The following is a 25756-nucleotide window of genomic DNA, read 5'->3' as shown; positions in this document are numbered from 1 at the left end:
ACAGTCTTTTATGACTGTCTTCTTAGCACAATGCTTTTCTGTTTTGTTGTAGCATATATCAATAGTTACTCTTTCTTTTTTTTTTTTTTTGAGTTAGGGTCTTACTCTGTCACCTAGGCTGGAGTGCAGTGGCGTGATCTTGGCTCAAGCGATTCTTTTGCCTCAGCCTCCCAAGTAGCTGGGATTACAGGCATGTACCACCATGCACGGCTAACTTTTTGTATTTTTATTAGAGACGGGGTTTCACCATTTTGGCCAGGCTGGTCTCAAACTCCTGACCTCAAGTGGTCCACCCGCCTCGGCCTACCAAAGTGCTGGGATAACAGGCATGAGCTACCATGCCTGAGCAATAGTTTTGTTTTCTTCTAAGAATTTTATAGTTTTTGCTCTTAAAATTAGGTCTTTCATGTTTTTTTTGTTTTTGTTTTTGTTTTTTTTAGATGGAGTCTCACTCTGTCACCCAGGCTGGAATGCATTGGCATGATCTTGGCTCACTGTAGCCTCAGCCTCTCAAAGTGCTGGGATTACAGGCATGAGCCATCATGCCCAATTAATTTTTGTATTTTTTAGTAGAGACAGGGTTTGCCATATTGAATAGGCTGGTCTCGAACTCCCAAACTCAACTCATCTGCCTGCCTCCACCTCCCAAAGTGCTAAGATTATGGGTGTGAGCCACTGTGCCCTTTGATCCATTTTGAGTTAATATATATATATATATATATTTTTTTTTTTTGAGATGAAGTCTCGTTCTGTCACCCAGGCTGCAGTGCCGTGGCGCGATCTTGGCTCACTGCAATCTCCACCTCCCGGGTTCTTGCCATTCTCCTGCCTCAGCCTCCCAAGTAGCTGGGACTACAGGCGCCCGTCACCACGCCCTGCTAATTTTTGATATTTTTAGTAGAGACAGGGTTTCACCGTGTTAGCCAGGATGGTCTCAATCTCCTGACCTTGTGATCCGCCTGCCTCGGCCTCCCAAAGTGCTGGGATTACAGGCGTGAGCCACCGCACCCGGCCGAGTTAATTTTTTTATATGGTGTGAGATTGGGGGTTCAGATTCATTCTTTTGCATGTGGATAACCAGTTGTCCTATCATCATTTGTCAAAAAGACTACTTTCCCCATTGAATTGTCTTGGTACCCTTGTCAAAAACCAGTTCACGGGCCAAGTGTGGTGGCTCATGCCTGTAATCCCAGCACTTTGGGAGGCCAAGGCAGGTGGACCACCTGAGGTCAAGAGTTTGAGACCAACCTGACTAATGTGACAAAACCCCATCTCTACTGAAATACAAAAATTAGCCAGGCATGGTGCCATACACCTGTAGTCCCAGCTACTCAGGAGGCTGAGGCAGAAGAATCGCTTGAACCTGGGGGGCAGAGATTGCAGTGAGCGAGCCGGAATCGCGCCATAGCACTCCAGCCTGGACAACAGAGCGAGATTCCATCTCAAAAAACAAAACAACAACAACAAACACCAGTTCACTATAAATGTGAATGTTTATTTTTGGATTCTCAGGTCTGTCCCATTGATCTGTATGTCTGTCCTTTATGCCAGTACCATCAGTCTTGATTACTGCAGCTCTGTAGTAAGTTTTGAAATTGGAAAGTGTGAATATTCCAGCTTTGTTCTTTTTCAAGATTGTTTTGGCTAAACAGGCATTCTTTTTTCTCAGGCTGGAGTGCAGTGGGTTGACCTCAGCTCACTGCAGCCTCAGCCTTTACTGCCTGAGCTCAAATGATCCAGCTCAGCCTCCTGAGTGGGTGGTACCACAGGCTTGTGCCATGACACCTGCCTAATTTTTTGATATTTTGTAGAAATGAGGTCTTCCTATGTTGCCCAGGCAAGTCTCAAATTTCTGAGCTCAAGTGATCCTCCTGCCTTTCCCTCTGAAAGTGTTGGGATTACAAGCGTGAACTACCTGTCCTGGCTGGAAACAGGCACTTTTATACATTGTTGGTGGGAATATAAATTGGTGCAGCATCTCGAGGGCAATTTGGAAATATCAATTAAATTTATAAATGCCCATAACCTTAAACATAGCAGTTCCTTTTCTAGTAATTTATGCTATAGATATATTCCTGTGGTTAAAAATGAGTTGCGTGCCGGGCGCGGTGGCTCACGCTTGTACTCCCAGCACTTTGGGAGGCCGAGGCGGGCGGATCACAAGGTCAGGAGATCGAGACCACGGTGAAACCCCGTCTCTACTAAAAATACAAAAAAATTAGCCGGGCGTGGTGGCGGGCGCCTGTAGTCCCAGCTACTCGGAGAGGCTGAGACAGGAGAATGGCGTGAACCCGGGAGGCGGAGCTTGCAGTGAGCCGAGACTGCGCCACTGCACTCCAGCCTGGGTGACAGAGCGAGACTCCGTCTCCAAAAAAAAAAAAAAAAATGAGTTGCGTATGAGGTTATTCATACAAAAGATTGGAAACAATCAGTATGTGAATGATGAAATAATGGGGCATGAATACCCCATATTTTGGTACGTATATATCATAGAATTCTCAAACTTGACCACACATCAGAACTACTTGGAAGGTCTTGTTAAAATACATATTGCTTCATTTCCAGAGTTACTGATTCAGGAGGCCTAGGGTAGGACCTAAGCATTTGCATTTCTAGCAACAGATGAAACTGATCCTGCTGGATATAGGGAACCCACTTATCTGTGTAATTAAATATTATGTAGCTTTAAACAATAAAATCAAAGCATTTTATGGTTTAGAGGTCCTAATGAGGGGAAAAAGCAAGATACACAACAGTGTATATAGTATGCTGCAATTTGTATTAAAAAGGGGGAAAGAATAAGAATACACACGTATACACATCCACACACTACACTCATTTGCTTGTATTTGCGTAAATATGCATAGGAAAGATAAACAAACTGATAATAATAGGTGTCTTTGAAGAGGAAGACTGGCAGGGAGACACGTTTAAAATCTTCCCACTATATATCTCTTTTGTAAATTTTGAATTTTAATTATGTAAATAAAATGCCAATTTAAAAATAAAGCAGTTTAAATATGTTACCGCCAAGAGTGGTGTCTCATGCCTGTAATCCCAGTGCTTTGGGAGACTGAGGCAGGAGGACATTTGAGCCTAGGAGTTTGAGGCTGCAGAGAGCTATGATCTTAGCACTGTACTCCAGCCTCAGTGACAGATACCCTATAGACCAGGCACAGTGGCTCATGCCTGTAATCCCAGCACTTTAAGAAGCCAAGGTGAAAGGACCACTTGAGCTCAGGAGTTCAAGATCAGCCTGGGCAATACAGTGAAACCTCTTCTCTACAAAAAATTTTAAAAATTAGCCGAGTGTGGTGGTACACACCTGTAATCCCAGCTACTCACTGAAGAGTAGGCAGTATCACTTGAGCCCAAAAGGTCAAGGCTGCAGTGAGCTATGATTGCACCACTGTACTCCAGTCTTGGGTCTTGGTGACAGACTGATACCCTGTCTCAAAAAACAAACAAAAAAAAAACCAGGATTTTATTTATTTATTTTTGAGATAGGGTCTCATCCTGCCACCCAGGCTGGAATGCAGTGGCACGATCTTGGCTCACTGCATGCAGCCTTCACCTCCCGGTCTCAAGTGATTCTCCTGTCTTAGCCTCCCAAGTAGCTGGGATTACAGGCGCCCACCACCATGCCCGGCTAATTTTTGTATTTTTAGTAGAGATGGGGTTTCACCATGTTGGCCAGGTTGGTCTTGAACTCCTGACCTCAGGTGGTCCTCCCACCTCAGCCTCCCAAAGTGATGGGATTACAGGCGTGAACCACCGTGCTCAGCCCATGCATATACTTTAAAAAGTTACTTTGGGGAATAGTTACTAATGTTACCAACCATATTTGATAACAATAAACTAATGGTAACAAAAATAGTAAAATTTTAAAACTAAGTAATGTTTCCCTAATGTCTTAAGGTTCATAAGGAAAATCTTTTCATTTAATTTGAAGAAGTTTCTTTCTTTAGAAGCTCATAATCTGCCATATGAGTTAGCTATCAATACATAACATTTCACATGAAAGGTGTGATTTAGATTCATTTAGAGCTTCACTAATATCCAAACACAGAAGAAAGTGGTTATCTGATTTTAGAATTTTAAGTGTTAATAAATGCCACTGTTTTACAAAGAGGTGTAGAAATACATTTTATTGGAGAACATTAATACCAAAGTGGTGTTATTAAACTATGGAAATTAAAATGATTTACGCATATAAATAAAATCAAACATATTGAATGATTTGTTAATAAATGGGTACTGATTTTTTAGATTTATGTAGTAATGGGAAGTAAATTCGATCAGTGTACCATATTTCATCAAATATTAGATGCCAACAGTTTTAAGACAAATACTTATTTTATGTGTCCCCAAGAAAAATGCTGCTAATTCAACTGTGATGTACTGTAAGTTGTAAGACTAACCCTGATTTCAGGATTATTAAGATGTGAAAAAACATGTACTTCTTAAAATTGATGAACTATAGAAAAAGTTTCAGAGGTTTTTATCCATTTTTAAGGGTAAAATTTTCAAAAGTTAATATTTAGACACTGAATTTTTCAGATTTCTTATTATTAACAAATCTTATCTATAGAGTATTATTTACAAAGAAAAATTTTACAATTAATAATTGAAGCTTTGGCTGGGCAAGGTGGCTCACGCCTGTAATCCCAGCACTTTGGGAGGCCGAGGCTGGCAGATTCCCTGAGCCCAGGAGTTCGAAACCACCCTGGGCAACATGGTAAAAACCCATCTCTACTAAAATACCAAAAAATGAGGTGGGCATGGTGGCGCACTCTTGTAATCCCAGCTACTTGGAAAGCTGAGGTGGGAGAATCGCTTGAGCCCAGGAGGTAGAGGTTGCAGTGAGCCAGGATTGTGCCACTGCACTCCAACCTGGGCGGCAGAGTGAGACTCCGTCTCAAAAAAAACATAAATAATAAATTAATGATTGAAGCTTCAATTGTATATTTCGTTTTTCTTTTCTTTTTTTTTTTTTTTTTGAGACAGGGTATTACTCTGTCACCCAGGCTGAGTACAGGGACATAGTCATGGCTCACTGCAGCTGCAATCTCCTGGGCTTAGGCGATCCTCCTACCTCAGCCTCTGGGGTAGCTGGGACTACAGGTGTTCACCACCACATCTGGCTAATTTTTGTATATTTTTGTGGTGACGGGGTCCCGACATGTTGCCTAGGCTGGTCTTGTACTCCTGTGCTCTCAAATGATTCACCTGCCCTGACCTCCCAAAGTGCTAGGATTACAGGCATGAGCCACCACGCCCAGCCTAATTGTATATTTCTGACTGCAGAAACTCATTTGGCTGCCTTTATCCGATGCAATTTCAAAAATCATCCATTCAAAACCAACCTAGATTATTTGCTTAACTTCAATGTAAATACCATATTCTTGCTGCTTACATGAGTTGGAAGTGAGGTTAGCACACTATATGAACCCTGTCATGATGAGTGTGAAGTACTCTCAAGGAGTTAGCCAGGGCTCTTTTGATTGCAGCCATCAGACTTCCACTGGAGCTATATTGGGGAGCAAAGGTGTAGGATACTTAATTCTACAGATTCAGGGGTGTTAATGGAATCTGAGGGCAGAGGTTTAGCTGGGCCCCACTGTAAGAATCAAACTTCTCTTTATCTCTCATCTCTGTTCCCTGTATATGGACATCGTTGAGCTATTTTCTTCCTGTAGGTCAACGTTCCCTGCTCCCAAATCCAGGGATAGAAATACAAATACTACTCCAAATTTTCAAATTTGCATTTCCATCATTCAAGAAAGCAGCCAAATTAAGCCTGGAATGCCTTGGTTCCAGTTCCAAATCCTACTTCCAAATCCAGAGCAGCATTTTGACCCAGCTTAGGTTGCATGCGTCAGGTGCCTATCTGTGGATGAGTCAGCTGTGGCCAGGGAGTAGGGTCATGTTAAGAACATACCAGTTCCCGGCCAGGCGTGGTGCCTCACACCTGTAATCCCAGCACTTTGGGAGGCCGAGGTGGGTGGATCACGAGGTCAGGAGTTCCTGACCAGCCTGGCCAACATGGTGAAACTGCATCTCTATTAAAAATATAAAAATTAGCCAGGCATGGTGATACATGCCTGTAATCCCAGCTACTCAGGCAGGAGAATCACTTGAACCTGGGAGGCGGAGGTTGCAGTGAGCCGAGATCGCGCCATTGCACTCCAGCCTGGGTGATAGAGTGAGACTCCATCTAAAAAAAGAACATATATCAGTTCCTGCTGTAATATAGATGGAGAAAAAAATGAAGGATAGTTAATAACTGAGAATTGAGGAATTGTGAGCTAGGGAGACAGACTCTTGGCTCCCTGCTTCATGGAACCTTTCATATTTCCATTTAAGGATTACAAAATACTTTGATGTCTTCAAGATCCATGAGATAGGAGTATATTATAAGGACGGCTTTTCGGCCAGGCGTGGTGGCTTACGCCTGTAATCCCAGCACTTTGGGTGGCCAAGGCAGGTGGGTCACTTGAGGCCAGGAGTTCAAGACCAGCCTGGCCAACATGGCAAAACCTCATCTCTACTAAAAAAAAAATATAAAAATTAGCCGGGCATGGTGGTGCACGCCTGTAATCACAGCTACTTGGGAGGCTGAGGCAGGACAATCACTTGAACCCGGAAGGAAGAGGTTTCAGTGAGCCGAGATGGCACTACTGCACTCCAGCCTGGGCAACAGAGCAAGACTCTGTCTCAAAAAAAAAAAAAAAAAAAAGAAGGATGCCTTTTATTAATCAGGTAACTAACATATTTAATTGGGTCTAACGCAGATTGTCGTTACCTCAATTTCATATTGTAGTAACTTGTTTTAGAGTGAATCTCTCTACTACACTTGGAAAATGAACATAATTTTATCTCACTCAAAATGTTGTCAAGGTATTATTAATATTTAGTTTAACTTTTAACAAAGATGAAATGAAGCGTATCAAAGTTAAAATTAATCATATGTGTCATTTTTTAGCATTTTCAGTTACAGAAACCATTTAGGGTAGATAACATTGTGTAGTGGAAGTATGAGTTTAGGTTCTGCTTAACTGACTTGATGTATTATAACTTTATTCTGTTCCTTCACATGTTAAAATCTTCCAAGTATACCACATGTTCAGATGCTCACTGCGATTAGATGGTGAACTACTAGAATTAATTATCTTAATTATTGGAATAATTTATTATTAATTTAGTCTGTGCAAACACAGATAACTTTCAACCACTTAGGAATTCTGAAAATTTATCTTCACATGTTCTCTTCTCGTTCTAATACTAAATTTATTTTTCTTTTTACTTAGTTTAATGACATGTTTAATAAGTTACTGGGTAACAATGAGGAAACCTAGCCCTGTCTATTCATTTGGGTAAGTTCAAATTATTTTATTTTCTGCTAACTTATGACTACTAAAATATTATTTATAGTACACAATAAAGAGCTAGCTAGAGTATTTCTGGAAAATAAATGCTGCATACTTAGTGAAATGATGATCAGATAGTGAAAATAGATAGGCTGGGCACAGTGGCTCACGCCTGTAATCCCAGCACTTTGGGAGGCTGAGGCAGGCAGATCACTTGAGGTCAGGAGTTCGAGACCAGCCTGGCCAACATGGCAGACCCCTGTCTCTACTAAAAGTACAAAAATTAGCCAGGTGTGGTGGTGTGCACCTGTAATTCCAGCTACTTGAGAGGCTGAGACAGGAGAATCGCTTGAACCCAGGAGGCAGAGGTTGCAGTGAGCTGAGATCGTGCCATTGCACTCCAGCCTGGGCAACAGAGCAAGACTCCATCTCAAACAAAAGAAAATAGATAGAAAAGCATCTTCCAAGAAACATAAATATTTAAGGTATAAGTCATATTAAAATAAAATGTTCACATTAGGTTTTTTATATTTTATAAAGCAAATATTTTAAAAAGTTCACATCAAGTTCTTTAATATTTTGGGAATTTATTTTAGCTAGAGCAAGTACAAAGGATTTTCATGTTAGTGTGTCTTCTAGATGTTAAATAAATGTGATATAGTTTAATAACAGGCAGTGGTAAAGATGGATTTTCATCTGAAACTGGATTTGTGATGGCAATGGATCAACAAATAATTTGAGATTTGTTTCCATAATTTTAAAAATTACTGAGGCCAGGTGTGGTGGCTCACGCCTGTAATCCTAGCACATTGGTAGGTTGAGGCAGGAGGATTGCTTGAGTTAGAAGCCAGCCTGGGCAACATAGTGAGACCTGTCGCTACAAAAAATTTTTTTTAATTAGCTGGACATGGTGTACACCTGTGGTCCCAGCTGCTTGGGAGGCTGAGGTGGGAGGATTGCTTAAGCCCAGGAGTTTGAGGCTGCATTGAGCTATAATTGCATCACTGCATTACAGGTGGCAAGAGTAAGAAGACCCTGTCTCAAAAAAAAAAAAAAAAAAAAAAAAAAAAAAAATTTACTGAAAGTTGAAAGGAAATAATCTTTTATATTAAAGGTTTAAAAATGTATTTAAACATGAGTTCCTTTTAGATTCTAGGAAACAACTTAAAAGAATTTTACTTTATTATTATTTTTTTTACCTGAAGAGGCATATCGACCAAGGAATTTTACTTTAGTAAAGAAACTTTTGGCCCAAACTTAGTCTTGTTTTCCACCATACCATTCATTGGGACTATATTCTTCTGAACAAAATTAGATTTTATTTGCTTAAACAATGGAAAGAAGTAAACATAAAATTTTAATGCAAAATAAGGATTTTCATAAATCATAAATCAAAATGAATTTTTAAAAAATATTTATTATTTTTAATTTTATTTATTTTTTGAGACGGATTCTCACTCTGTCACCCAGGCTGGAGTGCAGTGGCGTGATCTGGGCTCACTGCAGGCTCTGCCTTCTGGGTTCCAGCGATTCTTCTGCCTCAGCCTCCTGAGTACCTGGGATTACAGGCGTGTGCCACCACACCTGGCTAAGTTTTTTTTTTTGTATTTTTAGTGGAGATGGGGTTTCACCATGTTGGCCAGGCTGGTCTTGAACTCCTGACCTCAAATGATCCACCTACCTCTGCCTCCCAAAGTGCTGGGATTACAGGTGTGATCCACCATACCCGGCCTTTTTTTTTGACTGTTTTGCTGTGTTGCCCAGGCTGAAGTGCAGTGGTGTGATCTTGGCTCATTGCAACCTCCACCTACCAGATTCAAGCAATTCTCATGCCTCAACCTCCAGGGTATCTGGGATTACAGGTGTGCACCACCACACCCAGCTAATTTTTATATTTTTAGTAGAGATGGAGTGTTGCCATGTTGTTGGCCAACCTGTAATCCCAGCATTATGGGAGGCCCAGGTGGTCGATCACTTGAGCTTAGGAGTTTGAGACCATCCTGAGCAAAGAGCGAGACCCCATCTCTACAAAGAAATACAAAAATATGCTGGGTATGGTGAGGTGTGCCTACATTCCCAGCTACTCAGGAGACAGAATTGCGGAAAATGGTTTGAACCTGGGAGGCAGAGGTTGCAGTGAGCTGAGATGGTGCCACTGCACTCCTGCCTGGGAGACAAAGCCAGACCCTACCTCCAAAAAAAAAAAAGAAAAAGAAAAAGAAAAATGAGTTTGGGGGAAAAAATGGGAGGACTTTTACAATTTATGTAACCAAACTACTGTGGGAAGACAGTAACTGGCGCAGGCACTAGACCACTGAGGACATTGTCATTTTTTTGCCTCCCAGGCCTGCTTTTCTCTGCATGTCCTGTTCAGTCAGACCACTTTTCTCCACCAATCTGGAATGATACTCCTAGCAAGACCTTAATTCACACCTTCTCACCTTCATCCGAGAGAGGAAATAATAAATTACTACTGTTAAAATAATATTTATGGTAGGCAATAAAGAGCTAGCTAGAGTATTTCTGGAAAATAAATGCTGCCTAGTTCAGAAAATCATGAGAAAGAACTGTTGCTTGGGCCAGCTTGAAACAGGCATCAGTCTTTATAGATCAGTTACTGTGGATAGAAGACAAGGTCATGTAAGGACATGACGGCTCCCATTTTGGCTCACTTGGCTTAGAGTGAACAGAAAAGAAAGGAGCAGTTAAGCAATAAAGTTAAACACTCAAATATAGTTGCAATCAGTCACATAGCTGAAGTATCACATATATCTGGAGACTTCAAAATCCAGTTCTCTAGGCCTGAGAACCATCTAGAATTTCAGACTACCTTCTTGACAGCTTCACATGGATGTCTAATTGGTATCTTAAACTTAGGAAAAAATTCTTGGTTTCTTCCCCAAAAACCTATTCCTTTGTAGTTTTCCCCATCTCAGTAAATACCATCAGCACTCAGTTGCTCAAACAAAAAGTTCTGGGAATTTCTGTTGATTACCGTCTCTCATCACCCACATTTAATCTATTAGCAGATTAATTATGTCAAGGTAACCTACAAACACATCCAGAATTACCCCCCAATCCCATTTCTATCTCCACTACTGCCATCCCAGACCAAGGTACTTTCATTTGCAGCCAGTGTTTTTCTTTTTAAACCTGTATCATATTATCCCTCTCCCCTTAAAACCATCCAGTTGTTTCCCATAATACTTAGAATAAAATCCTAACTCCTTTTTCTAATTTACAAAGCCCGTATATGATGAGGACCCTGCCTACTTTTCTTCAACTTAATCTTCTCATGCCCTCTATAGGACACTGACTTTCTTTCTGTTGTTTGAACGCTACTAACTCATTCCCATTTTAGGGCCTTTGTATAACATCTGCCTGATATGCTCTTCACCTGATCTTTGCAAGGCTGGCTTCATCGTGTTATTCATATCTTAATATCACTAAATGCTAATTTCCATTAAGTGACTGGCCCAATCAAAAATAGTCATCTGGTTAATCTCTTGTCACATCAGACTACTATAATTCTCTGTACAGAACTTACCAAACAAGGTATTTGTTTTTCTGTTCCTACCCTTTAAAATGTAAATTTCAGAGCTGGGTGTGGTGGCTTATGCCTGTAATCCCAGCACTTTAGGAGGCCGAGGTGGGAGGATCACCTGAGGTCAGGAGTTTGAGACCAGCCTAACCAACATGGTGAAACCTCATCTCTACTAAAAATACAAAAATTAGCCAGGTGTGGTGGTGTGACCCTGTTGTCCCACCTACTCTTGAGATTGAGGCAGGAGAATCACTTGAGACCGGGAGGCGGAGACTGCAGTGAGCTAAGATCGTGCCACTGTACTCCATCCTCCGTCTCAAAACATAAAAAAAAAAAAAAATAAATTTCATAAAAGTAGGGACCGTGTCTTGTTTTCTGTAATATCTTTGTGCAATTTGATGAATTTTAAGAAATGAATAAATTTGTATAGTTACTTTCTGGACCATGATATAAAACATTACAAGTCCCCCAAAACCTCCCTTCATGTGCATTCAGACCCTACCAGAAGTAACTGGTAATCTGACCTCTAACATTGCATATTAGTTTTGCCTGTTTCTGAATATCCTGTAGATGGAATGTGGTATGTACTATCTTGTTCATTCTTGTTCATTGCTCTCATATTCCATTATATGAATATATCACAAATTGCTTAATTGTTAAGGACATTTAGATGACTTTTACTTTTTAGCTATTATAAATGAAACTACTTCTGAACATTCTTGTATATATCTTTTAGTGCACATGTGTACCCATTTATGTTGGGTATGTATCTTTGAGTGGAATTAGTTTGGATTTGCATGTTCATTATTAAAAGATAAGATGATACCAAACCATTTTCCAGAGCAGTTTTACCAATTTATACTCCCACTGGTAGTGTTTGAGAGTTGCAATTGCTTCATGTCCTTGCCAACAGTTGATACTGTCTTTTTTTTTTTTTTTTTCTTTTTTTTGAGGCAGCGTCTCGCTTGGTCACCCAGGGTAGAGTGCAGTGGTGCGACCTTGGCTCACTGCAACCTCCACCTCCCGAATTTAAGCGATTCTTGTGCCTCAGCCTCCTGAGTAGCTGGGACTACAGGCATGCACCACCATGCCTGACTAATTTTTTTTTTTTTTTATTTTTAGTAGAAATGGGGTTCCACCATGTTGGCCAGGCTGGTCTTGAACTCCTGACCTCAAGTAATCCACCCATCTTGGCCTCCCAAAGTGCTGGGATTACAGGCATGAGCCACCGCACCCGGCCGTTTTTTTTTTTTGAGACAGGGTCTCACTCTGTCACTCATGTTGGAGTACAGTGGCATGATCATAGCTCATTGCAGCCTTCAACACCTGGGCTCAAGTGGCTCTCCTGCCTCAGCCTCCTGAGTTGCTAGGACTACAGGCACATCCCACCATGCCTGGCTAATTTTTAAAATATTTCTGGAGTCGGGGTCTCACCATATTGCCCAGGCTGGTCTTGAACTGGCTTCAAGCGATCCTCCCATACCCCGAGTAGCTGGAATTACAGGTGTGGAGCCACCGTGCCCAGCTGTTACGGTCTGTTTTTATAAAGGCCATTCTATGATATGCAGTGGTATTTCATTGTGGTTTTAAGTTATTTTCCTTATGACTAATTGAGCACCTTTGCATATGTTGATTAACCATTCAGATCACCTCTTTTTTAAAATGCTTGTTAAAATCTTTTAACCATTTTCCGTTTTTCTGTATTAATCTGTAACATTTCTTTATATATAAGTATCTTCTCCTTCTCTTAGTTGCCCTTCTTTCTCTTAATGGTATCTTCTGATGAATAAAAATTTTAAATTTTAGGCCGGGCACGGTGGCCCACGCATGTAATCCTAGCACTTTGGGAGGGTGAGGTGGGCAGATCATTTGAGGTCAGGAGTTCGAAACCAGCCTGACCAACATGGTGAAACCCCATCTCTACTAAAAATACTAAAATTAGCCACGCATGGTGGTGGTTGCCTGTAATCCCAGCTACCCGGGAGGCTGAGGCAGGAGAATCACTTGAGCCCAGGAAGCAGAGGTTGCAGTGAGCTGATATCGCATCATTGCACTCCAGCCTGGGTGACAGAGTGAGACTCCGTCACAAAAAAAAAAAAAAAAGTTTTAAATTAAATTTATTTTTTTGGGTTGGTCCTTTTGTGCACTTGTTAAGAAATCTTGGCATACCCCCAGGTCATGAAGACACTTTGTTCTGTTATCCCCAGAAGCCTTACTGTTTGATTTTTCATATTTAATCCTACAATCCAGTTGGAATAGATATTTTTGGTATGGTGTGAAGCAGGAGTAAAGGCATATTCTGGACTGCAGTGGCACAATTCGGCTCACTCTAACCTCCATCTCCCAGGTTCAAGCAATTCTCGTGCCTCAGCCTCCCAGGCAGCTGGGATTACAGGCACGCACCACCACACCCAGCTAATTTTTTGTATTTTTAGTAGAGACGGGGTTTCGCCATGTTAGCCAGGCTGGTCTTGAACTCCTGGCCTCAAGTGATGTGCCTGCCTCGGCCTCACAAAGTGCTGGGATTGCATGTGTGAGCCACTGCGCCTGGCTCTTCTTTACTGCTTTTATGTGCCACCTTTTTTACCGATCAGATGACTGTATATGTGTAGATCTGTCTCTAGATTCTCTTTTCTGTACGATTTGGTGTATTTGGACTTGGATTAGTACTGCATGTTAATTATTACAGCTTTGAAATACCTATTGATATCTGGTAGTATAAATCTTCCAGCTTCGTTCTTCTTCAAGATTATCTTTGCTTTCCTTCACATTTTGCAGTTCCATATGCGTTTTAATATCAGCTTCTCAACTTCCACAAATAACATTGATGCATTTGCATACTGTTTTTTCCTGTTCTTTTTTATTTTTTCAGTAGCTGGAAAAAACACTTAATTTGTATTCTATTATAACCTACTTTTTTCACTCACCTTTTTCCATGTCAATAAATACTTTTTTTGTTTAACAATATATAATGTTCTATTGTTGATTCCAGCATTTTTCCTTTACAAATAACAATATGATGTAAAGTCTTAATTTTTTTTATCTTTTCTGTGCCTCCATGATTATTTTCTTGAAAAATTTTAAGCATTTATACTTACCATAAATGTTGAATACCATTAGACTATGTGTTGCAGGAAAAACTAAAACAGTTCCTGGCCTCTGGCTTATAGTCTAGGGATTATAAAATATACTCATAATTCACTGTAATTATGTATAGAAATGAGAGGCAGTATAATAACTGGTTAAAATATGAATTCTAGAGTCAGAGTGTTTGAGTTTGAAAACCTTCTACTTGCTAGCTATATGACTGTAAACAGTTACTTTTCTTCTTCGTGTCCTAAATTTCTTATCTGTTTGGAAAAAAAAAAAAAAAATGAGCCAAGTGTGGTGGCACATGCCTGTAGTCCCGGCTACTCGGGAGGCTGAGCAGCTGGGAGGATTACATGAGCCTGGGAGTTCAGGGTCCAGCCTGGGCAACATAGCGAGACCCCCATCTCTTGAAAAAAAAGAAAAAAGTGGATAAACTAATTCTAATAAGGGGTTGGGAGGTTTAGATGAGGTAATATGTTAAGCACTCTGGTGTCTAACGCACAGTGGGTCAATTAAGTGTTATTATGAATGTGATTATTTCTAGAAAAATAAGGACTATAAGTGGGTCCTGGTAATTGTCTTTTTTTTTTTTTTTTTTTAATCATCTTTAAGTTTTTCTGGGAAGAGAAAGCTTCTGACATGGGCTCTCTCTTCTGAGTCCTGGGAATTGTACAAATAGGTACTCTTTGGAATCTGTGATTTTCATTGTTTATTATTATTCTAGAAACCCTAATCTGCCCTAACAGTGTTTGGCTCATAGTAGACAGCACATATGTGTATTAAGTAAGCAAATAAATGAATGTAAATGTGTTCTAGAGAGACTGGTTTGTGAATTCAAAGAATTGTGATGATCTAATTAATGTTTTGGTTTCAGGTTTGAAAGATTAGAAGTCCTGGCTGTATTTGCCTCCACAGTCTTGGCACAGTTGGGAGCTCTCTTTATATTAAAAGAAAGGTATACTTGTATATAACATTATTCTAAATCCCACCTACAACACCTTTGGGAACATGAAAGAAACCCATCAGACACATTTGCTTTCAAGGGTATGAAAATTTAGATGAGCAGGGCTGGAGTTTTGATAGTACACTTTCTTTATGTTTCAGACTTTTTCTTCTGTTTCATTTTTTTTACTTCCTTCCTTAATGCTACTAAATTGAATCAGAAGTAGTTGTGAATGCAACAAAGATTCAGTCAGGCATGTTTGATGCTTATTACAAACCCATTGAAATAGGCTTGGCAGAGAAAGATTGACATTACATATTAAGGATAATCTGTGAAAAAAGAAAACAACTAAAAAGGATAATTTGTGAGTCTCCTTGCCTCATCACTGCTAATAGTTAATAGTTATAATGTTAAAAGATTTTGTGAACTTTAAGGCAGGTTAGTGATATATTTAATAAAGCTTTTTAACTTTATAATTTATAGGACTTATTTAATACATTTTTATTTCTTTTAGTGCAGAACGCTTTTTGGAACAGCCTGAGATACACACGTGAGATTTTATTTTCGATATATAATTTACTATTGATTCTTAATTATTAATTGATGTATTGTTAAACAGTTGGCCAATGTCAGAGTTCAGACTGTGGCAACATAACGTTTTTGCTGGTATTTCACAAACAAAATTCCCTAACACCAAGACTCCATTTCTTTACTCTTAACAGTTCCCAAGTTCTAAATATGTTTATACTACACAGGAAGGCCTTTCTATCTTGGCTTCAGGCTTCTCATTATTTCCAGACCTAGGAAACACTAAGCCAGCTCCCCCTAGTCTTCTGTAATTTCAAATTTGACCTTCAAAATCTTTTCATAGCACCTATAGAAAAGAGAATTGGACCAGGCTCAGGGGCTCACACCTGTAATCCCAGCACTTTGGGAGGCTAAGGCAGGAGGATCGCTTGAGTCCAGGAGTTCAAGACCAACCTGGACAACAGAGTGAGACCCTGTCTCCAAAAAAAAGAAATGTATATATGTTTCATGTATATTGCAACTATGTGATTTTCATATATATATGAAAAGAGAATTGTATGTATCATATATATGAAAAAACAATTGTATTTCTCAACCGCATAGCTGCTAACTATGTGGACCTTATCTATTCTGATCAGTTTAATTCCATGAAGTCTGACTTGTCCAGTATATCGTAAAACAAATACCATTAATATTTATACATATTTATAACAGCGTTTACCTGTAGGAAGATACTGTTAATGCTAAAAGTCCTTTCTTATCCTTTGTAAGATGGAGCAGCAGTAGATGGGACATGGATGATGGGGCTAGAAACTAAGTTCAGATTCTGTATCTGGAAACACCAAATCATTAAAGCAGACCACTTTACCTTCCTACCTCTTAGTCCCTCTACATATTGAAATTACATACTGATAATACCAAGAACAAATTAAAGGTGAATGTTATCGTTGTTCTTTTTAGGGGAAGATTATTAGTTGGTACTTTTGTGGCTCTTTCTTTCAACCTGTTCACGATGCTTTCTATTCGGAATAAACCTTTTGCTTATGTCTCAGAAGGTATGTTTTTTATTTACTATTAATTTAAAAATCCAGCTAATCTCTCATAAAAACAAGTCGTTTGTTTGTTTCATTCACTCAAATCAATGAGGAAGTATATTCTGAAGAGAAGAGAGAACTAGCCCAAATGTTCTCAAGTCTTTTTTAAGTGGAAAATTATAAAACAAAATCTCATTAGTTCAAGCTTTAAAATAACAAATTATTTTAAAACAGGCAGGAGTGACCTGTAAATTAAATCATGTGGTGATGAAAAATTACATTTACCAAATAATGTGAGATTTTTAAATGTGTAATCTAAGAAAAGTCTATTGTAAGCATTTTAGAAATACCGGTATACTTAGAATAGTTGATATGCTAATTGAAAATAATTGTATTCTGTTAATAAAGTAAGTTCCCAGGAACTTCTCTTTGGCAGTGGTGGATGGGCATATATATTTGCAAGTAGCCAAACTTTATTTCTTTTGAAATATTCTTTTATTTTGAAGTGTTTACAACTTCAGACTGATTTTTCACTTTTGTAGTCTAAATTATTTTCTTTTTTCAATAATTTCAGTGTTTTGGAATCCCACTAACCCACAAAAGAGTTAGCCACTAAGAGATGGAGAAGTGAGGTGAAAACAGAAATGGGATGTGTGCACAGACCCACACTTTGAAGTATAGAGAAGCACAGATAGGTGTGGATCTTTTTAGATCTCACTCTAGGACAGTCAAGAGAAGAAAGTTTTCTGAAAGGCCCATTGAAGTTTAAACAACTTCATGAATGTTATGAAGATAAATTGTGTTTGTATGAGTTAAAGAATTACTGCATGAATTAGAAAATTAAATAATGATACTTAAGATCACCAGAATTTCTTGAAAAAAATTCATAATTTATAAAATACTATAACACTTACTCTAGAAATTTTTAAGATGGTGCAAAGATTTAGAAACACTATTTCCCTGTAAAGATCAGGAAGATACAAGAAGGAAATAAGACTACTGATAATCTTATGACCCACAGATAATATGTTAACATTTCTATGTTATTCCTTCCAGTTTTTTGTATGCACATGTACATATAATTTTATGTGCTTACTTAGAATTGTATATATTACAATTTTATGCCTGGCTTTTTTTTTTTTTTTTTTGAAACGGAGTCTCACTCTGTTGCCCAGGCTGGAGTGCAGTGGCGCAATCTTGGCTCACTGCAACCTCTGCCTCCTTGGTTCAAGGGGTTACAGGAATGTGCCACCATGCCTGGCTGATTTTTGTATTTTTAGCAGAGACGGGGTTTCCCCATGTTGGCCGGGCTGGTCTCCAACTCCTGACCTCAGGTGATCTGTCCACTTTGGCCTCCCAAAGTGCCGGGATTACAGGTGTGAACCACTGCGTCTGGCCATGTCTGGCTTTTTTGTTGGCATTATGTCTTCAGTATTGCTTCTCATTAAATACTCTTTGAATGTAAATGATTTTTTAATGCTTGCATAATATTGTTATGAATATTTTAAAATATTTTATACATTTCTAACTTTTCCTTTTATAAATAACTCTATAATCAGTCTCTTTAGATGAACTTTGTCTGCATTTTTTATTCTTTCTGTAGGATAAATTCCCTGAGAAGGAATTATTTACTGGATTAAAAATACAGTATTTTTCAAAGGCTTTGTTGTATATTGCCAAATTTATTTCCAGAAAAGTTATCTAGTTTATATTTTTATTATATTTTATTTTATTTTATTTATTTATTTATTTTTATTTATTTTTTTTTACACAGACAAAGTCTCCCTGTGTTACCCAGGCTGGTCTCAATCTCCTGGGCTCAAGCAGTCCTCTCACATCAGCCTCCCAAAGTGCTGGGACGACAGGCGTGAGCCACTGCTCCCAGCCTACTTTATATTTTCATTAGCTGGAAATGAAGGTTACCAGAAACATCAAGATTTGTGACATTAGCTGGGCTTGGTAGCATGTGCCTCTAGTCCCAGCTACTCAGGAGGCTGAGGTGGTTGTATTGCTTGAGTTCAGGAGTTTGATTCCAGCCTGGGAAACATAGCAAGACTGGCTTTAAAAAAAAAAATGAAGGCTGGGTGTAGTGGCCCATGCCTGTAATCCCAGCAGTTTGGGAGACCAAGGCAGGCGGATCACAAGGTCAGCAGTTCGAGACCGGCCTGGCCAACATGGCAAAACCCTGTCTCTACTAAAAAATTATAAAAATTAGCCGGGCATGGTGGCAGGCGCCTGTGATCCCAGCTACTCGGGAGGCTGAGGCAGGAGAATCCCTTGAACCCAGTAGGCGGAGGTTGCAGTGAGCCGAGATCACGTCATTGCACTCCTGCCTGGGTGATAAAAGTGAAACTCCATCTCAAAACAAAACAAAAAAAAAAGATTTGTGAAATTACTTGAAATTTGAGTGGAAAATAATATTAAGTACTTTCTACATGCCAAGCACTGCTAAATACTTTACATAGAATAACCCATTTAATTCTAGTCATATGAAGTAAATACTTTTATCATGCCCATTTTACACTAAGGCACTGAGAGATTAAATTACTTTCCCAATGCTACACATCTAGTTACAGGCAGAGCTATGATTTAAAGCCAGATATTCTGACATCTTAACTGCTCAACTATTTTTCTTTTGCGTAAGTCTTGCCAATCTTTTTTACATCATGGTACACATTTTAAAAATGGATATTTCTGTAGCACTCTGGGATAAATGGAAGAAGATTCTTGAGTCTAGACACAGGCTGCTTGTCCAAGACTAGTAACTGGCAAGTGTCTTTGTAGGTACCCAGGTCCTCACCTGGCTTTTTTGAGAGTTGAGGGAATTAATTTGTATGTAGTTTGAATATCCCTTATCTGAAATGCTTGGGGCCAGAAGTGTTTCACATTTTCGGTTGTCTTATATGTGTTTGCATTATATGTATGGGTTGAGCATCCCAAACCTGAAAATTTAAAATTTGAAACGCTCCTGTGAGCATTTCCTTTGAGTATCATGTTGGTGCTCAAAGTTGTGGATTTTTGGTTTTCAGATTTGGGATACTCAGCCTATACCTATGGCCCATTCTCAGCGCACTAGTTAGGAAGCTCTGCTTAAAAGTATAAAGAACTGCCGGGCGCGGTGGCTCACACCTTTAATCCCAGCACTTTGGGAGGCCGAGGCAGGTGGATCACCTGATGTCAGGAGTTGAAGACCAGCCTGACCAACATGGTGAAACCCCGTCTCTACTAAAAATACAAAATTAGCCAGGTGTGGTGGCACGCGCCTGTAATCCCAGCCACACGGGAGGCTGAGGCCAGAGAATTGCTTGAACGCGGGAGACAGAGGTTGCAGTGAGCCGAGATGGCACCACTGCACTCCAGCCTGGGCAAAAAGAGCGAAACTCCATCTCAAAAGAAAAAGTATAAAGAACCTTTAAAACTTTAATAGTAACAATGACATAAATTCCTTCAGGTCAACTGTATATTGTGTAATAGTTGAAACTGCTTTTGACTTAGTGGCATAAGGGCATAAAAGAGGAAACATTTATAGATTTGAGGAGTAGCATGTTCTTTTGTAATATTATTCAGTCACTGCCAAATTTATTTTTTAAAATTAAAGAACTCAAATATTTCGGGTAGTGGTTTTTTTTTCTTCTATATAGATAATTTAAGTATTTTCTTCTTAAAGCTGCTAGTACGAGCTGGCTTCAAGAGCATGTTGCAGATCTTAGTCGAAGGTAAGATGTTATAGAGTTTCATGATATGCATAATTTAAAGGAATACACAAGAAATGCATCTATCATGGGAACTTAAATTATTCATTGCTGAGGTTACTACATGAATCACACAGATCAGATTGTTATTCTCCCTTTACTTTTTAATTGACGATACAAAAGAGAACTTTATAAATGAAAGGGCTTTGTTCACAAATCCTCTTTGCTTTCTTTAAGAAGTACACTATGTGGTACCAAAATACAAGTTATCTTTTACAAGGTTGTCACCAGTTTTATGTGAATTCTGCTAATGGATACTCTTTGTTTGTTTTTTCTTAGCTTGTGTGGAATTATTCCAGGACTTAGCAGTATCTTCCTTCCCCGAATGAATCCATTTGTTTTGATTGATCTTGCTGGAGCATTTGCTCTTTGTATTACATATATGCTCATTGAAATTAAGTGAGTATTTTGTATTGTTGTCAAGTATGTTTTGATTTCCGGGGCCTTACTTTTAAGGGCATCGACAGGATGGATAGTGGTCAAGCTTCTAGCAGTTTTGCTTATGACCTGTGTAACTTAGGTCACGTCTTTTCCTTAGGTGTCTTCATCTGGAAAATTAAGGGGATTGGGTTCAATAAGTATTTCTTACCACATTGTATAATGCAGACTGGAAAACAATTTAAATTCCCTACTGCTGACCTGATGAGTGAAACAGAAAAGAGAACAGTAAGAAAGAGATCTGAACCACCGCTGCTATTGCCGAGAGAGGGAGGAGAAGAGGACGTAGGTGTGAAACAATTTTTAAAAAATAAAGCCTTTTAGGAAATAGGCTTTACAGCTGCTTTAAGCTTAACGTGTTATGGCATGTGATTCTTTGGCTACCTACCTTTTAAATATTAGTCTTTACTAGAATTTGTCCTTATTGTTCTTGCTGTTTTGTGTATTTTCCTTTAAAATCACATGCAAGTATTTGTTTTTGTTTGCTACTTCTGTGGGATTCCCAGATTGTTTTTTCTAGCCCACATCTCTATTGAATTCCAAAAGGCGTATCTTCCTGACTTGTATATGTGTCTACTTTAACTGAACCTATTTTCCCTTAACTCTGAAACTGTTTTTTCTTCTATCTCCCATCTCAGTGAATGGGAGATACAAGAAAAATACTGTCATTTATGCCAATGCATTCTTATTTTAAATTGCATTAAAATATACATAATACAGAGTTGGTTTTTTTCTGAGATGGAGTTTCTCTCTTGGTGCCCAGGCTGGAGTGCAATGGCATGATCTCAGCTCACTGCAACCTCCACCTCCCGAGTTCAAGCAATTCTTCTGCCTCAGCCTCCTGAGTAGCTGGGATTACAGGCACCTGCCACCACAGCCGGCTAATTTTTGTATTTTTAATAGAGATGAAGTTTTGCCATGTTGGACAGGCTGGTCTTGAACTCCTGACCTCAGGTGATCCACCTGCCTCGGTGGCTCATGACTGTAATCCCAACATAGAGTTTTTTATTTACATTGAGTGTAAAATTTAGTGACATTGCATGCAGCCATTACCACCATCCATCTCCAGAACCTTTTTCCTCCTTCCTTCCTTAAACTCCATGCTCATTAAACAACTGTCCTTTTCCTCCTCACAGCCCCTGGAAACCACCATTCTACTTTCTGTCTCTAGGAATTTGACTTCTCTAAGTACTTCATAGAAATGAAATCATACAATATTTGTTCTTTTGTGTCTGCTTATTTTACTTAGCATAATGTCTTCAAGGTTCATCTATGTTGTAACGTGTCAGAATTTCCTTCCTTTTAAATTGGAATGCTGAATCACATTTTCCAATGCATAATGGGTAAACAGCGCATTTTGTTTACCCATTTATCCATCAATGGATATTTGAATTGGTTCCATTTCTTTGGCTATTGTGAATAATGCCGCTGTGAACACGAGTGTACAAATAATCTGAGTCCTTCTTCAGTTCTTGTGGATATATACCCAGAAGTGAAATTACTGGGTCATGTGATATGATAATTCTGTATTTATCTAATTTATTTAATTTTTTATTTTTGTGGGCACATAGTGGGTATATATATTTATGGGGTACATGAGATATTTTGATACAGGCATACAGTGCATAATAATCACATCAGGGTAAATGGGGTATCCATCACCTCAAGGATGTATTTTTCCTTTGTGTTATAATCTAATTATGCTCTTATTTTAAAATGTACAATAAATTATTGTTGACTGTAGTAACCCTGTTTTGCTATCAAATAGTAGATTTTATTTATTCTAACTATATTTTTATATCCATTAACCATCCCCCACATCCCCCCAATATTTCAGTTTTTTGAAGAACTCCAGTGCATCCTAAAATATCCACTTTTCTTCCCTCCTCCTCTCTCACCACTCCCCAAGCCATTTCTAATTCTTCTCCAAGCCTTGTGTAATTGTTTATTAATATTTATTTATTTGGCTGGGTGCAGTGGCTCACACCTGTAGTCCCAGCACTTTGGGAAGCCGAGGCGGCTGGGTCGCCTGAGGTCAGGAGTTCAAGACCACCCTGGCCAACATGGCAAAACCCCGTCTCTGCTAAAAATACAAAAATTTGCTGGGCGTGGTGATGCACACCTGTAATCCCAACCACCTGGGAGGCTGAAGCAAGAGAATCACTTCAACCCAGGAAGCGGAGGAGGTTATATATATATGAGACATACACACACACACACACACACACACACATAATATATGTTGATACATATATAAACATATATATATATATGTTTATTTGTCCCCTCTTTCCCATTCTCATTGCTGCTGTCCTAATTAAGACCTTTATCATCATTTCCTTGGCCTAACTAGAATAGCCTCTGGTCTTCTAGTTTTCATTCTCATCCATTGCTAGTTATCTTTTATTTTGTCGCTAGTATGATCATTCAAAATTGCTAGTTTGGACATAATATCTTCCTGTTTCAAAACCCTCCCCTTTGCATAGTTGCAAAAATTGAAGTTGTTAGTACAGAGTCCTGTGTAATCAGGCCCCTACCAACCTTACTAACCATCCATCTATCTATTCCTGACCATTTGTGGTTTTATTGCTGGGTCAGGGTTTTCATGCCCCTGCACATGCTGCTTTCACTTGCTCATCTTTGAAGTCTCTGCCCAAATATCACCTTCTGGATTATCTCCACCCCAGTAGCCTTGTCACTCAATCTTTTGTGCGGTCATGGTACTCTGTAGACATTTCTGCCTTAGTGCCCAAAGTGCTTCATTATGTTTTTCACATGTGTATCTCCTGTTATTTCTAGGGCAAGGATTGTGTCTCATTCACATTTCAATTCCCAGCATGTGGGGAAAAGCAGAAAAGAATGCACAATCAGCTTGTAATTATTGGCATTTTGGTCTGTATTGTTGGTAGAACTTCAGCCAGTTTGAATTGTTGATGTTGACTACAGTCTTACCATAAAAAATTCCTGGAGAATCTTACCTGGTGAAATTCCTGGGGAATTTGAAGTTTTATTGGAAATAATTATCGCTCACTGGAAACTTGATATAATTCCTGACAGATTCCATTAGTCTTTCTGTATCAAAAATTACTAGTTAAGTGACGCACAGCCACTGCTGAGTGGCCGCCCTGCCCCTGCTTCCTTTCACGTTTTCGCTGCATGTAGGTGGTTGTGGCCACTGTGCCCGGAGGGAGGCAGCAGTGGCCAGTAATGCCTGGGAAACTCCTCTGGGGGTACATTATGGAACTGGAAGCACCCTTGGAGGAGTCCGAGAGCCAGAAGGAGGAGAGGCAGAAGAGCTTTATGGATATCACAGTTTCGGCTAATGGATTATGGACCTGTACTTCCCTTATATGGTTGTTATGAAGATTTAAACAAGATAAGCTGAAAATACATTACACAGTGCTGGAGTGGCAGAAGGAAGTCAAGTCACCATTATGACTCAGATGAGAAATCAGAAACAAGAGAAAATGGTGTTACAGATTACCTGGATGCTCCCAAGACCAAAAAAACTAAAATGAAAGAGAAGCTAAATGGAGACACTGAAGAAGGATTTAATAGACTTTCAGATGAATTCTCTAAATTTCATAAGTCAAGAAGAAAAGATCTACTGAATGAGATATTGATGAATATGAAAAAAAAGCAAGTATCATCCTTAGATAGTTCTACTCATAAATCAAGTGATAATAAACTAGAGGAGACCTTAACACGTGAACAGAAAGAAGGAACCTTTTCCAATTTTCCTGTTTCTGAAGAGACTATAAAGCTTCTGAAAGGTTGAGGGGTAACATCTCTCTTTGCTGTTCAAGTTAAGACCTTTGGTCCTGTATATGAAGGAAGAGATTTAATAGCTCAAGCGCAGACGGGAACAGGAAAGAAAGACATTCTATTTTGCCATCCCTTTGATGGAAAGACTCCAAAGAAATCAAGAAACAGTTTTTTGTTTGTTTGTTTATTGAGACAGAATCTCACTCTGTCGCCCAGGCTGGATCTCGGCTCACTGCAAGCTCCGCCTCCCGGGTTCACACCATTCTCCTGCCTCAGACTCCCGAGTAGCTGGGACTACAGGCGCCCACCACCACCCCCGACTAATTTTTTTTGGTATTTTTAGTAGAGACGGGATTTCACCGTGTTAGCCAGGATGGTCTCAATCTCCTGACCTTGTGATCTGCCCATCTTGGCCTCCCAAAGTGCTGGGATTGCAGGCGTGAACCACTATGCCCAGCTCCAACTGGATCTTTCTAAACTGTACCATGTTGTGCTTGATGAAGTGGATCAAATGTTAGATTTATGTTTTGCTGAACAAGTTGAAGATATTATTCATGAATTCTACAAAACTGATTCTGAAGACAATCCTCAGACTTTACTCTTTTCTGCAGCTTGCCCACAGTGGGTATACAAAGTTGCAAAAAAATGTGTGAAATCCAGATACGAAGATTGATGTTGTCGGAAAAATGACTCAAAAGGCTGCAGCTACTGTGGAACATTTGCCCATCCAGTGTCATTGGTCTCAGTGGCCAGCAGTTATTGGAGATGTCCTTCAAGTCTACAGTGGGTCTGAAGGGAGGGCTATTATTTTCTGTGAGACCAAGAGGAGTGTAACTGAAATGACCATGAATCCACACATAAAACAGAATGCCCAGTGTTTACATGGGGACGTTGCACAGTCACAAAGAGAAACTACACTAAAAGGCTTCAGAGAAGGTAGTTTTAAAGTTTTGGTGGCAACCAACTTGGCTGCCTGTGGTTTGGACATTCCTGAAGTTGACCTGGTTATTCAAAGTTCTCCTCAGGATGTTGAGTCTATATCCATCGTTCTGGACGCACAGGTAGAGCTGGACGGACAGGGATTTGTATATGTTTTTATCAACCAAGAGAAAGAGGTCAACTAAGATATGTGGAACAAAAAGCAGGAATTACTTTTAAATGTGTAGGTGTTCCTTCTACAATGGATTTAGTTAAATCTAAAAGCATGGGTGCCATAAGGTCTCTGGCTTCTGTTTCTTATGCTGCTGTTGATTTTTTCCAACCATCAGCTCAGATACTGATAGAAGAGAAAG

General features: G+C 39.4%; 1 protein-coding gene and 1 pseudogene across 14 annotated transcripts in view; both read left to right on the top strand.

Annotated features, from left to right (window-relative positions):
* The window catches only part of SLC30A6 (solute carrier family 30 member 6), a 96770-nt gene that overhangs the window by 11329 nt on the left and 59685 nt on the right, over positions 1–25756 (top strand). For 11 of the 14 annotated variants that reach the window (XR_010117199.1, XR_010117198.1, XM_063623776.1 and 8 more), the window contains 6 exons: positions 7311–7376; positions 14879–14959; positions 15462–15497; positions 16436–16530; positions 20177–20225; positions 20541–20660. Coding sequence is in view for 12 of the 14 variants with exons in the window: in XM_063623776.1 (XP_063479846.1) it covers positions 7311–7376; positions 14879–14959; positions 15462–15497; positions 16436–16530; positions 20177–20225; positions 20541–20660 (447 nt within the window). In the remaining 2 variants the exon portion in view is untranslated. Of the gene's footprint in view, positions 1–6042; positions 6763–7310; positions 7377–14878; positions 14960–15461; positions 15498–16435; positions 16531–20176; positions 20226–20540; positions 20661–25756 lie in introns of those variants that run through there. The other 3 variants (XM_063623770.1, XM_063623774.1, XM_055253564.2) reach the window with 3 other exon arrangements.
* On the top strand, positions 20671–24937 carry LOC134731310 (ATP-dependent RNA helicase DDX50-like; annotated as a pseudogene).

This window comes from Symphalangus syndactylus, chromosome 18 (genome assembly GCF_028878055.3).
Source record: "Symphalangus syndactylus isolate Jambi chromosome 18, NHGRI_mSymSyn1-v2.1_pri, whole genome shotgun sequence".
NCBI lineage: Eukaryota > Metazoa > Chordata > Mammalia > Primates > Hylobatidae > Symphalangus > Symphalangus syndactylus.
Note: the sequence above shows the minus strand (reverse complement) of the source record. Positions and strands in the feature narration are given on the sequence as shown.